Here is a 12,360-nt window from a genome sequence, read left to right as displayed (position 1 = left end):
CAAGTCAGGACAGACCCAGGAAGTGGCCAACTTGAGCCCCACCTTCTCAGAAATGTCTGTAGGGATCTAGGAGTTGACAAAGACTTCTGAAAGCAGGGGAGAGGGATGCCCAGAAATGAGTGTTGCCAACACCAACAAAAATACTTGCAAACCTTTCCTTATTCTGGATGAGGAAGCTTCATGATTAATGGATGTTTGGAGATCATTTAAAAAATCTGCTTCTCTTCAGATTAAATCAAAGCCTTTATTAAACACTCCTCCTTCAAATGGCCTGCACAAAAACCCTTCCTCAACCTGGGAACTACCAGAGCTGCGTATCACTTTCACCCAACAGAGGTCAGATCCTACCAGGCCACACAACACTGAGAAGCCAAGCCAAGACATACCACACCGGCGGGGCTCTACAGCTCTGCATCCCGCTCAGGATCTAGGCAAAGGCAAAGGCTGGGAGCGCCAAGTCTTGAACCAGAGCTCAAGCACAGAAGAGGAACCTGAAGTTCGACCCTTCTGGTCCCAGACACGGCCTGCTGAGCTGGATGGCGGGCCCTGGGCTGCCATTTGCTGAGGCTTACGCATGTGCTTTTCCTTTTCTTCTTCAAAGAAAAGGGTGGGAGATGGAGGAGGCAATTTTGAGTTGTGTGTGGGTTTAAGGCTTTGGCTGTGGTCGGTTGATATATTAAAATACTTTCTGGGAATGCCATCTAATAAGCTCCCCATCGGAACAAACGTATTTTCAAAAATGAAAACAGTGAACAGAGATGTGGAGCTGAAACGCTACAGCAGGGCCCAGGCCTATCACGTCAGAATGGTGTCGTCCACCTGCTCCGTGGAGTCTGCTTGGCTGGCCAGCTTCTTCAGGGACCTTCGGTTGCACTCATTCAGCACCTCCAAGCTGGCCACATCCAGGATCTTGGACAGGGACTGTAAGGAAGGGTGGGCGTGAGGAGACAGTCAGAAGAGGAGGCTTCAAATTCCCAATCAAATCAAGACAAAGATAAATGCTAACCTCAGAACCAGAGCCACTGAGGCAGAATTTGGCAACAAAATAAGGCAATCAGATGGGTCCAGGGACAGCCTAGAAAAACGCTCATTGTGTTTTTCCTAAGATGAGGGAGCAGATGTTACAGTTACAGTTCTCAGCGCTTTGGATGCAGGGGCGGGGGACTGAGGTAACAGGACTCTGGGCCTCAAAAAGGCAGCTCTACTGGGATCTGTTGTATGTGCTTGGATGCCATGGAGATTTTATTTGAAGAAGAGTTCTCCTGCCAGAAAAAGTCTAAAAACCAAGGGAAATATGTGTTTTCAGGCACCAGGACAGTCACCTGAATCTCAATCTGCTCCTGAAGGCTGACATATACATGGTGGCAGAGAAGAGAATGGGGCTAAATTCTACCATGCAGAAGAAAAACAGCAAGCCGAAGGCCCGCAGCACGCTCTGGGAGGCCCCCAGGCAAGTTCCCACCTGAAACACCTCGTCGCCCCGCCTCATCTTGAGCAGGTTGACAATTGCCTGGTCACTGTAGGCCCTTACGACAGTGTTCTTATCCTTGGTGTTGTCAAGAAGAGCCTTCAGGATGGGCTTGATGGCCTGGGGCTCCAGAGGAGGCAGTGGGTCCTTATTTGCCCACCAGATCATCTTCTCAGCCACCAGTCTGATGTCACTGGATGGGTTCTGCAGACACTGTGAAAGGAACACAGGCAGTCTCATCCCAAAGCCCAGATTTCCAGCCCTGACACTCTCTTCATCAAGGCCACTGCCCACTCCTCCCTTCCAATGTTCCTTCCCGAGAGGATGCGGCATGATCCCGCCAGGCCCTGCTATCTACCTCCCCCATCTCAACTCGTGCCACTCTCCCCTTGGCTCACTACTCCTGGCCACATGGGGTTTTAACTTCCTCAAACAAGCCATTGCCCAAGCTGGCCCCCAGATCTTTGCTTGGTCAGTTCCTTTTCATCCTCTCAAGGTCTCCCTGACAACCTAACCCAAGGGCCCTCCCCAGGGGCTCCAAGGAGCTCATCCACCTTGTTCATCTCTACTCCTTCAGGGTCCAGCCCGGAGTGGGTACTGAACAAGTGCTGAGTGGACAAGAGGATGCCATCACAGACGGCAGGTCTAATCAGGCTCCTAGGAACTCCCAGTAGGAGCCTAGGTATCTTTGGAACCTCATTACTCAGCAAGATCTGTGCACAGGGCTAGAGTCACCTAGGAGCTGGTTACAAAGGCAGAGTCTCAGGTGCAGCCCCATCCCATTAAAATGCAGAATCTGGTTCTGATTTCTACATAATTACTTGAGAAGCAACATCACACAGTCTGTGGGAGTCCCATTGTCAGATTCCACGGCTTTTCCTATTAGGGCCTGGAACTGATACTATAACCACACTAATAAAAGCCATGCCACTAAGAAAGGGAGGCAGGAAGGGGAGATTTATTAATATATATATATGTGTGTGTGTGTGTGTGTGTATGTGTGTGTGTATATATATATATATATAGGCACTTAACCACCTCCCCAGCCCTATTCTGTATTTTATTTAGAGACAGGATCTCACTGAGTTGCTTAGTACCTCACTAAGTTGCTGAAGCTGGCTTTGAACTTGGCAATCGTCCTGCCTCAGTCTCCCAAACCGCTGGGATTACAGGTGTGCACCACCATGCCCAGCTAGATTTATTAATATCTGAACCCAGGTTTATCTCTAATTCTATAAAATCAGGGTGCTTAGAGAGAATGCCTGAAACAGTGGTTATTAACTTGATTTGAGGTCACAGGTCTGAAGATCTGAAAAAAAGCTGGACTCAGACTGAAAAAGTGCTCACAGAAACACTTTGCCCTCCCTTTCCAAGGGTACACAGGTCTCCTGGAGGTCATGCATGCAGAAGGGTATCCAACTAGTCAGGGGCATATTTCCAATATCCTCTGGTTCTGAGGCTTTCTCATGAGCTGGGCTTGGTGGGTAGTATAAGCCCCTGCCCTACTCACCTTAACAAACAGGCTGGAGAGTCTGGCTGGCAACTGTCCCCCTCCCGTCTCGATGTGGTACTTCATCAGGAAGCCCATGCCCCGGACCCCACTCACTGCAATGGGGATCTGTGAAGAAAGAGAAGAGCTAGGTGGGCACACGCATCCCATTCCCTCCTTGGAGCAGCAGAACCAGATTCCCCAGGAAATCTCCAAGTCCTTTCACCACTCATCCCTTAATACTTCACACCAAAAATCTCGACAGCTCTCATTTAGATGGGCTGCCCTGGCAGTTGAGGAGATGAACAACTGGTTCTCAGGAACAGAGATCAGAGACCTTTTGACCAGTCGTGGACATCTACTCCTTCCAACCGGAAGTCTTCATTGTTTAGATGATGCAACTGGAGCCCAAAGAAATCACCCCTGGTCCCAGGGCACAGCAAGTTACCAGCCACAATGAAATAGAACCCATGCTCTGAAGACCCAGCTGGGGTTGTCCCGAGCTGGGTGAGCAGAGCCATGCCTGTGGAACACTCACAGGGGACAGGGAGGGCTGGCCCAGCAGCCTGAGAGCCTTACCCTGTCTGCCACAGCACTGCTGAGGATCATTTCCTGAACTTCATTGCTGTATCTGCCTGTACAGAGTCTGCTGGGAGCCACGTTCACAGCCACAGAGAGTGCTAAGCTCCGGCCATGCCGAACCATCCAGTCAATGCCGGACACATCCGCTGGGTAGAAGATACAACTGGAGTCAACCTGAACTTCATAGCCCACTCCTACGCACGGAGTTCTGGGAGCTAAGCCCCACCAAGACCATGGTGCAGACTTCGGCATGGTGGAAATCCCAGGCCACACTGTGCCCAACCTCCCCACTTTCATAGTAAAAGTTCTAAAAAGTGGCAGAGAAGCATCTCACAAACTGCTCCTGGCTTCTGGCTGTGTCCTTAGAGCAGATACTCAGTGCTACAGGACTACTGGAAACTTGTTTTAGCAGCTGGTCCCAAGGAAGGGGTAGTCCAGGTGCTATAAGATCATCTGAGGGGAAGGGGAGACAGGTGCCCAGGGCCTCTTCCCTGGGGCTGAGAGGCCCAAGTCCATAGAGGGAAACTCCCATGTACAAGAGACCTACCTAGTAAGCACTGCTGAAGAACAGTGCTAAGCTCCTCTTCTGTCAAAAAGGCACACAGCTCCCCCAGGCACCCGGCTGAGGAGATACGAGTATTGTCCTGGAGAGCAGAGTGGGGAGTGACAGGGGGTTCAGGCAGGGGCCCAGAAGGGAGGGCAGAGAAGAGAATAGAACACCTTCACTCAGCAGCTTTGAAGCCAGACCTTACTCTAGGCACTGTGTTCCCAGGACCAGATCAGGACTGCCATTCACGGCAACCACCACTTGGTGGGGAGTTAAAATTACATGCCCGGCACTTCACATAATTATAGAAAACGCCAGTGTGTGTGCATATGGTAATCATCATCACAATAGCAATAATAACTGTATTTACATAGCACCTTTCTCTTCGGAAATCTGAATGCTTTACATTTAGTTTCTCAGTTACTCTCAATGGCCCTGAGACAGAAGGGCACAGCTGGGAAAGACCACAGCAGAGAGGGGAGCCACCTGCCCACGGCCACCTGGGAAGGCAGCAAGAAACAACTACTCTGAGTTCCCTCCCCCATAAGTCTGTGTGTCATCTTGTACCCAGATGATTTTCTGCTGCCTCCACTGTGTCACCACAGCCAATAGGTACTTGACAAATGATTCCAGAATGGAGAGGGATTATGGAATTGGGCACAAGCACAACCAGGAGTCACAGGGCCCAGATTCTGGGCTGCATGAGTGTATGTATGTGCCTTTTTTTTTTTTTTTTTTTTTTTAATGTTTTTTTGGTTCCAGGGACTGGACCCAGGGGCGCTTAACACTGAGCCATATCCCCAGCCTTTTTTGTATTTTTTTTAGAGACAGGGTCTGCGTTGTTTAGGGCCTTGCTAAGTTGCTAAGGCTGGCTTTGCACTCTTGATCCTCCTGCCTCAACCTCCCGAGCTGTTGAGATTACAGGTGTGCACCAACATGCCCAGCAAAGTGAGTGTTTTCTATTAAAATCAAGATCAGGAGCCGGGCATGGTGGCATGTGTCTGTAATCCCAGTGGCTCAGGAGGTTGAGGCGGGAGGATCACCAGTTCAAAGCCAGCCTCAGTAAAAGTGAGACCCTGTCTCTAAATAAAATACAACATAGGGCTGGGGATGTGGCTCAGTGGCTAAGTGCCCCTGAGTTCAATATCTGATACGGGGGTGGGGGGGGAGAAGGCCAGGCACACAAAGAACTCCTGGTTACTCTCAGCTCAGCCAATTATCTTTAGAAAATTGAGAGAGGGGATTTTATATGCTGTATATTACTCCATGCCAGCTTGACATGTATCCCTCCAAACGATCAACCAAGGACCTATGGGGAAGCTAATGCCAGGCTGACGCCAAATGCAGCCTTCAATCCAAGTGGAAGTTCTAAAGGGAAGAGGATGGAGTCCCGGCAGCTTGGGCCTCTGAGCTCCAAGCAGAAGCCTAGGTGCCGAACAAGGATAAAGCCAGCTGATACCCACTCTCTCCAATGGAAGCTATTTTAAGCTCCACTGTGGTAAAATGCAAATTTGTTTAAGTACTAACTTTTGTTTGTGTTATGCATGACCCTGTAAAAGTCTTTGTTGACAGTGACCAAAAGAGGACAGATGTTCTCATCGATATCCAGAGAAGCCAGGGCTATAGCCAGAGGGCAGCTGAGGACCAGAACCAGACTGACAGAGTTGTGTTAAACACAGCAGCAATGGCTGGGCCCAGGTGTACTCACATCACGAAGCGTGAAATAACACAAACCCAAAGGCATTCTCTGCCAAGATTAGCCCTATAAATGTAAATTAGGCCACCACAACAGAAGTGTTGTTGTTAAAGGGGAAAAAGAAAAGTCTTACCCACCCCCACACCATTGGACCTGCCGTGCTTGGCAAACAATTAACAAATGCTTCCAGACTGGACAGGGATAATGGAATTGGGCACAACCCAGAGTCACAGGGCCCAGATTCTGTGTGTGAGAGAGAGGGAGAGAGAGAGAGAAAGAGAAAACACACGTCGCTGGGAATGGAAGCCAGGGTCTTATGTATGCAAGGCAAGTCTCCATCACCGAATTATATCCCCAGCTCTGTTTTAAAATTTTGAGACAGGATTTCATTAAGTTATCCATGCTGGCCTCAAACTTGTAATTCCCCTGCCTCGGCCTCCCAAGTCCCTGGGATTATAGACATGTGCCACCACACACAGCTGGATTCTGGTTTTGATTCTATAACTGCATAGAGTGTGGCCCCAGACAAGTCTCATCCTCTAAAATAGTACTAAGACCTCCCACCCAGATAGACAGCAAAGATGGTTTATCCTATCTGATTCTTAAATTTCTTGAGGTCTGCGACCATGAGGCCTCATACACAGGCCCTTCATATCTATAAATGTTTCCTGAACCAATAAATGAATATCTTCAATTTACAAAGAGGGAAATGAGGGATAGAGAGGGAAAAGTGACTTAAAATTAGACAGACCTGAGACGGCACAAATCTTACTTGCCTTATCTATAAAGTAGAATCATCATGCTGGGGGCCCTGGGTCCAATCTCCAGCACCAAAAAAAATATTTTTTTTTTAAAGCAAGATTCAATAACATCAGTAACATTTGCATGACTCCTCCACAATCTGAGCAGACACTTGGTAAGCTGTAAAGTAGTCGAAGTAATAATACGTGGAGAAGCAAAGAAAGGAGATAAGAAACAGCAGAGCCCCCAGCCCAGCCACCCAACTGCAGACGTACCTCATCATGTCCCAGCATGCTCAGCAGGAGCGAAACGATGTTCTTCCGGATAACAGCATCCACTTTGGCACCTGCTCCCTGAATCACAAACCTCAGGGCCTGTAGCATGGTGTCCCTAGGGAACCAACGCACTGATTTAACCCCTCTCTTCCCCACCACTGCCTTCTACCTGCATAGGTACAGCCTGAAGCAGCTGCCTTGTCTTCCTCAGAAGCACCTTACCTGACGCCTGGGTCCTCTATGACACGGATTCCATTGAGCAGCTCTGTAAAGAGGGGATCCACCTTGATGTGGATGGAAATGAGCTTCCCCAGTGCGTCAGCAGCCTTCAGGCGCACGCCCCGGTTGGAGTCCTGCAGGGCTTTGGTGAAGGTGGTCTGCAGCTGGGGTAGGAAGGGCTTCAGAGCAATTCCAACCTGTGGGAAAAACACACACCCCAAGATCACTGCTGTGGTGGACTCCAAGGTCACAGTATACTACTACTGCAGGCATGAAAGCAAACAATAATCACAGGCCACCCAGAGTTAACCAAGCTCTCACACAGGCTAGCAACAGCAGATAGGTTTCGCTCAGCCTCCTCAACTGTTTTCAGCATCTTCCATCACACCAGGGGAAGCAGGAGGAAGAGGAGGTGGTAGCAGCAATGACTGCCAGAGGGAGCCACCTTGCATCCCTGGCTGTATCAAAGCTTAGCTCAGTGAAGCCCACCCAGAAGGACAAGCAACTCAGATCCTCCTTCTCTGAATCCATTAAAAAGCAGGGGCACACAGATGATGGTCAGCAATGCTAAAGTAGAGTTCTCGTGCCAAGGCACGAGATGTCCACATAACAGAAGGCACTAGCTTCTAAACAATGGATTTGCAGGTCAAGCTCTGCACACTGAGTGCCCCTTGGAACAAGTCCATGACACAAATGACCTTGGAGAGTCCACCTGATACACATCTGCATCCACCTCAGTACAACTCCCAGCTCACTCCCTAACTAGACACAGAAAGCAGGCACACTTTTTAAAAACGAAAACACTTTTAGTTATAGATGGACACCATACCTTTATTTTATTTATTTTTAATGTGGTGCTGGTGATGGAACCCAGTGTCTCACATGTGCTAAGCAAGTGCTCTACCACTGAGCTACACCCCATACTTTTGTTAAAACACATGTGGAGCAAGGGAAAATTTAATCCTTGGGGCTGGGGTTGTAGCTCAGTGGTGAGGAACTGGATATGATCCTCAGCACCACATAAAATAAATAAATAAATAAATAAATAAAGAGAAAATTTCGTTCTTATAAAACAGGAATCTCCAAGTGGCTGTCTAGAGATTCAATGCCGATGAACATCTGGAAACAATGGATTCAAACAGATCTGCAGGCTGCCCCCAAGGCATGCAGCAGGGGAAGACGGTAAATCTGAATTGAAAAGCTCCCATCATGGGAGTTCCATGAGGTAAGAGCTCCACTTGTGTCTGTGATTCCAAAAATACCACAGAAAAAATATAGCACAGAATATGAGGTGAAGGGGATACTTCATTTTGTTTTTAAAAAAATTCACAAAATGAGGCCGATACAATCCCATTTGGTAGCTAGGGAATTGCTCCCACTTGCACACTACAAACCTTAAGTATGCATTTGCTTCCAAACCTGTGTAAGATTTTTTTTTTAAAACAATGAATTTTGGCTCCATTTATACTTTAAGTCTAAGAAGTTTAATTACCACCCCATAAGAACATCTGAAATGGTTACCATATTAGATCTTTCCTCTTATACTTTTGGCAAAAAAACGAAGTCACTTTGATTGTTCTCAAATGTCTCTTTCAGGGCTGGGGATATAGCTTAGTTGGTAGAATGCTTGCCTTGCAAGCACAAGGCCCTCGGTTCAATCTCCAGCACCACAAAAAGGTCTTTCTCATTCTCTCACCAGATTGTTTGCATTTCCCTTGAAGTGGCTATAATAAAGAGCTGAAGTAACTTTAACAGTGTTTTCATTGTATTTACATAGCCCTGACTTCTTTCCTTTAAAATTGATTCTTCAAAATCACCACCACTGTGTACCGAGTGCTTAGTATATCAGGCACTGTGTCTGGCATTAGTTCACTTAATCCCCACAGAGCAGTCCCTCAGAAGGCAGGCAGTGTCATCCGTCTCAGAGTTCAGAGGCAGGCTCAGAGGTTACATGGCTTTCTCCAGGGCCTTCTGGTCATGTAGCTACTAAGAGGAGGACCAGGAATTGAACCGTAGTGTAGTCTGTCTACAGTCTGTGGGCTCAACTCCCTCTGCTATGCCATTTCTCCGTAATAAAGCTGTCACCCTGCTGCCACAGGTATCTCATGTCAGTGTCCTGCAGATGGCTATACTCTAAGATTTGAGTGGACCAAAAGAACAAACTCATCACTCACTCACCTTGGCTAGCAAGAGGCTGAGTGTCTCTAGCAGAGCTGCCTTCACATTCCAACTGAATCGGTCCCCCAGGATGCGAATTAGGGGGCCAGTGATGCTGACCACGGAGGGCCTCAGGGCATCAGCTGAGGTCAGGCGGATCACCAAGCCTAGGGCCTTGGCTGCTTCCTCTTTCTGCTCAGGGCTGCCAGTGAGGACTCCTTCTCTCAGTACTGGAAGGATGGAGGTTACCCCCTGACAAGAGAACCACAGCTGAAAGACCAATATCAAAGGCCCTGGGCCCACATGTCTCCCACCCAAAGCAAGGTGCTCCTGACAATCATCCTCTAGTCAACTGGGAGATGCCAATTTGGGCTGAATCTTAGGAGGAAAAGGGTGCTGGTTGGGGAAAAGGTTTAATGAACAGTGGCAAGAGGACAAGGGCCCCAATAGGATAAGCACACAGAGGTAACACACACTGCTGCTACCTCCGCAACCCACTTGGTCTGGCTGAGATGGCCTTCGTAGGTTAAACCAAGGGCAGCATGCACCCTGTCCCCATCCAGCCACCATGGCAGAAGCACACTGCATGTGAAGGTGCTGAGGAACACTCAAGCACGAAGTCAGACTGACGTGCCACTGATCCAGCACATGCTGCAGACCCAGGCCAGGGCTGAGGGCACAGGAAGGCTGCATGCTGCAACGCCCTGCCCCTCCAGGCCCTGGCTTACCTTCTTTGGGAGGCAGAACCCTGGAACATGCTCGCCTTTGCTCTCATTGCCTATGAGCCGGATTTCTTTGTGCAGTTCTTCGATCAGTGCCAGCTGGTTGCCGGCATCCAGCTTCTGTGGGAATCCAGGAAAAAGCAGCCATGATGACGTGCAGCCCTCCCTCTCAGGACTGCTTCAAAATAATGAGGCCGTGGGAAGGGGTGGCGGGGGTGGAAACGGGCCTAGCCACAAGCAGATCAGCGTTGAAGCTGAGTGATGGGTATACAGGGGAATCCTGTCAGAACCCATTATTATAAACGTCTGGAATTTTCTCCAATAAAAAGCTTGTTGTGGGCCAGTGGTCCCCTCACCTTGGTGATGGCATTTAGGGCATCCCAGCTCTCCTCCAGAACCACAGGACTGGAGTCGTTGAAGAGGCGGATCAGGCCTGAGAGCAGGCTCCGCAGGTGGCTGGTGTAGTCAGCCTTGGAGCGGGAGCAGTAGATGTTGAGGATGATGGCGGCGGCCTGCCTCATGCCCACCTCAGGGCTGCGGGTGGCTTCCAACAGATCTTCAATGATTATCCGGTGCCCAGTGTCATCCTCTACTGAGAGGATCACAGCCTGACAATTAGCCATCTCCTAAAGCCACAGAGGACAAGTGTGCTGAGCAGAGATTCTCAGGGATGGGACAGGATGGCTATTAGAAAATGACAGGAGTGACCGAGACCCCCTTACCAGCTGCTCGTCTGGAGTCCCCAGCTTCTCCTTTAGGGCCAACATGACTGCCGGAAGGATCACACCAAGATGACGGGTCAGAGCGTCACCTGCCACAGACGAAAGGAAAGCCAGCACCCGGGTATTGACAGGTGGCGTCGTCAGCTGGTGGAAGGATGAACAACAGCAAGCTGATGAACGCTGCACCTGCTCAGTGCCAGCCTTGGCACTGGGCTCTGGGGACGGAATAGCAAGCAAGGGAACCAGTCCTACTCAGAGATGAGGTCCTGCCTCAGCCCTCAGAGCACAGGGGAGAAGCACCCCGCCCACGCTCCACCCACCAGGCCCCCAATGTCTGTGCTCAGAACTGGTCTTCACAGCAGGCCCAGGAACAACAATGTGGCTTCAGGGCCAGTGTTTGCCACGTGTTGGGATTTACCTTGGGCACGAGGTAAGGCAGCACCACACGACTCTTAATGGCCATAACTTGCTTTAGACCATCCAAGGCAAATTCTGACACCTCCTCATCATCCTGCAGAAGAACATTGGGGACAGCCCTAAGAAGCTGGCTCCTGCCACATCTCTGATATCTGAACCAATTATACCAACCACCTCCTTACCCCCACTGCACCCAATTTACTTACTGTCCAAGGAAAAGCACAAAGCCACTCCCCCTGGAGGCCCACATTCCAACTGCCATGGCAAAGGCACCCTGCTGAGTTTGGGTGCTACAAAGACAGTAAAGGCCACACTGGTTGGTGTGTGGCAGATCCACTCACCAGCTGCTTCAGTAAAAACGGAAGGATGTCCTCCAGAGCCTGGTGGCCAATGGTGGAGTGCAGCTGCTCGAAAGTCTTGGCTGCTGCCTCTCGGACCTCTTCCAAGGGGTCACACAAAGCTTTCCTTGCTGTGGGCACAAGGGACTCGGAGAAATAGAGCACCTGCAACAGTGCAAGCACAGGTGTATTAAGGCAGAAAAGGCCAAGGGAGAGCAGAAACAAGTGAAGGGACTAGGCCAAGGACTACAACCCAGTCGAGCCATGACTCTCTTGGGAGTCATGTTGTTAAAGTAGAGCGGACGAGGCTGTGGCTCAGTGGTAGAGCACTAGTCTAGTACGTGCCAGGCCCCAGAACCGCACAAACACACACACACACAAAAGCAGGGAGGATGCATGACACACCCCATGAATTCCTCACCCAAACTTCATATTCAAGAGCTTTAACTACGTAGGTGCATGGCAAGACCTCCAGGATCTGGCTCCCTTTCCCCTGGATTCTTCCTTTGCTCATCCTTCTGGAAAACTCTCAAGTCCTTCTTTAAGCCTCAACCCAATGTATTTTGGGTATCCACCAGCCCAGTGATAGCACTGCTCCCTGGGCAATCAAGTCCACCACAGCAAAGCTCACTCTGAATCTACCAACTGGCTGATGTGCCAGCCTTGCCACTGGACGATGGGCACCTCATAGGCATGACTCAGCCTCTGAAGGATTCAGTAACTTCTCAATTATTCACAACTCTCTTGGGTGACAAAATTTTTTTCAATTTTTTGCCAAATGCAAGTTGAAAAAAACAAATGTAGGACCACACTAATAAAGATACAGGAGGAGACGAATCCAGTAAACCAAACCAGGATGCTGAGGCTAAGAAACTAGCTGCTCGCTTACATTTCTAACTGGCCATCCACTTACTTGTTTCTGGACTGTCAACCGGCTCGAGGCCCATTACACACTCCCAGTCTACTCTCTAGGAGTGTTTCGACGAT

General features: G+C 49.5%; 1 protein-coding gene across 1 annotated transcript in view; it reads right to left on the bottom strand.

Annotated features, from left to right (window-relative positions):
* Positions 1 to 230: 230 nt before the first annotated feature.
* Positions 231 to 12,360, bottom strand: part of GCN1 (GCN1 activator of EIF2AK4) — a 59,845-nt gene continuing 47,715 nt past the window's right edge. Inside the window, exons 46-58 of the mRNA XM_079151213.1 lie at positions 11,377 to 11,538; positions 11,037 to 11,129; positions 10,619 to 10,762; positions 10,253 to 10,522; positions 9,903 to 10,016; positions 9,196 to 9,426; positions 7,021 to 7,214; positions 6,799 to 6,913; positions 4,087 to 4,183; positions 3,537 to 3,685; positions 2,979 to 3,086; positions 1,463 to 1,681; positions 231 to 921 (exon numbers count right to left, since the gene is read on the bottom strand). Coding sequence (XP_079007339.1) covers positions 796 to 921; positions 1,463 to 1,681; positions 2,979 to 3,086; positions 3,537 to 3,685; positions 4,087 to 4,183; positions 6,799 to 6,913; positions 7,021 to 7,214; positions 9,196 to 9,426; positions 9,903 to 10,016; positions 10,253 to 10,522; positions 10,619 to 10,762; positions 11,037 to 11,129; positions 11,377 to 11,538 — 2,022 coding nt within the window. The 3' untranslated portion in view covers positions 231 to 795. The remainder of the gene's footprint in view (positions 922 to 1,462; positions 1,682 to 2,978; positions 3,087 to 3,536; positions 3,686 to 4,086; positions 4,184 to 6,798; positions 6,914 to 7,020; positions 7,215 to 9,195; positions 9,427 to 9,902; positions 10,017 to 10,252; positions 10,523 to 10,618; positions 10,763 to 11,036; positions 11,130 to 11,376; positions 11,539 to 12,360) is intronic.

This window comes from Sciurus vulgaris, assembly GCF_902686455.1.
Source record: "Sciurus vulgaris genome assembly, chromosome: 8".
NCBI classification, from domain to species: domain Eukaryota; kingdom Metazoa; phylum Chordata; class Mammalia; order Rodentia; family Sciuridae; genus Sciurus; species Sciurus vulgaris.
The sequence above is the reverse complement of the archived record's forward strand: the minus strand, read 5'-3'. Positions and strand labels throughout refer to the sequence as shown.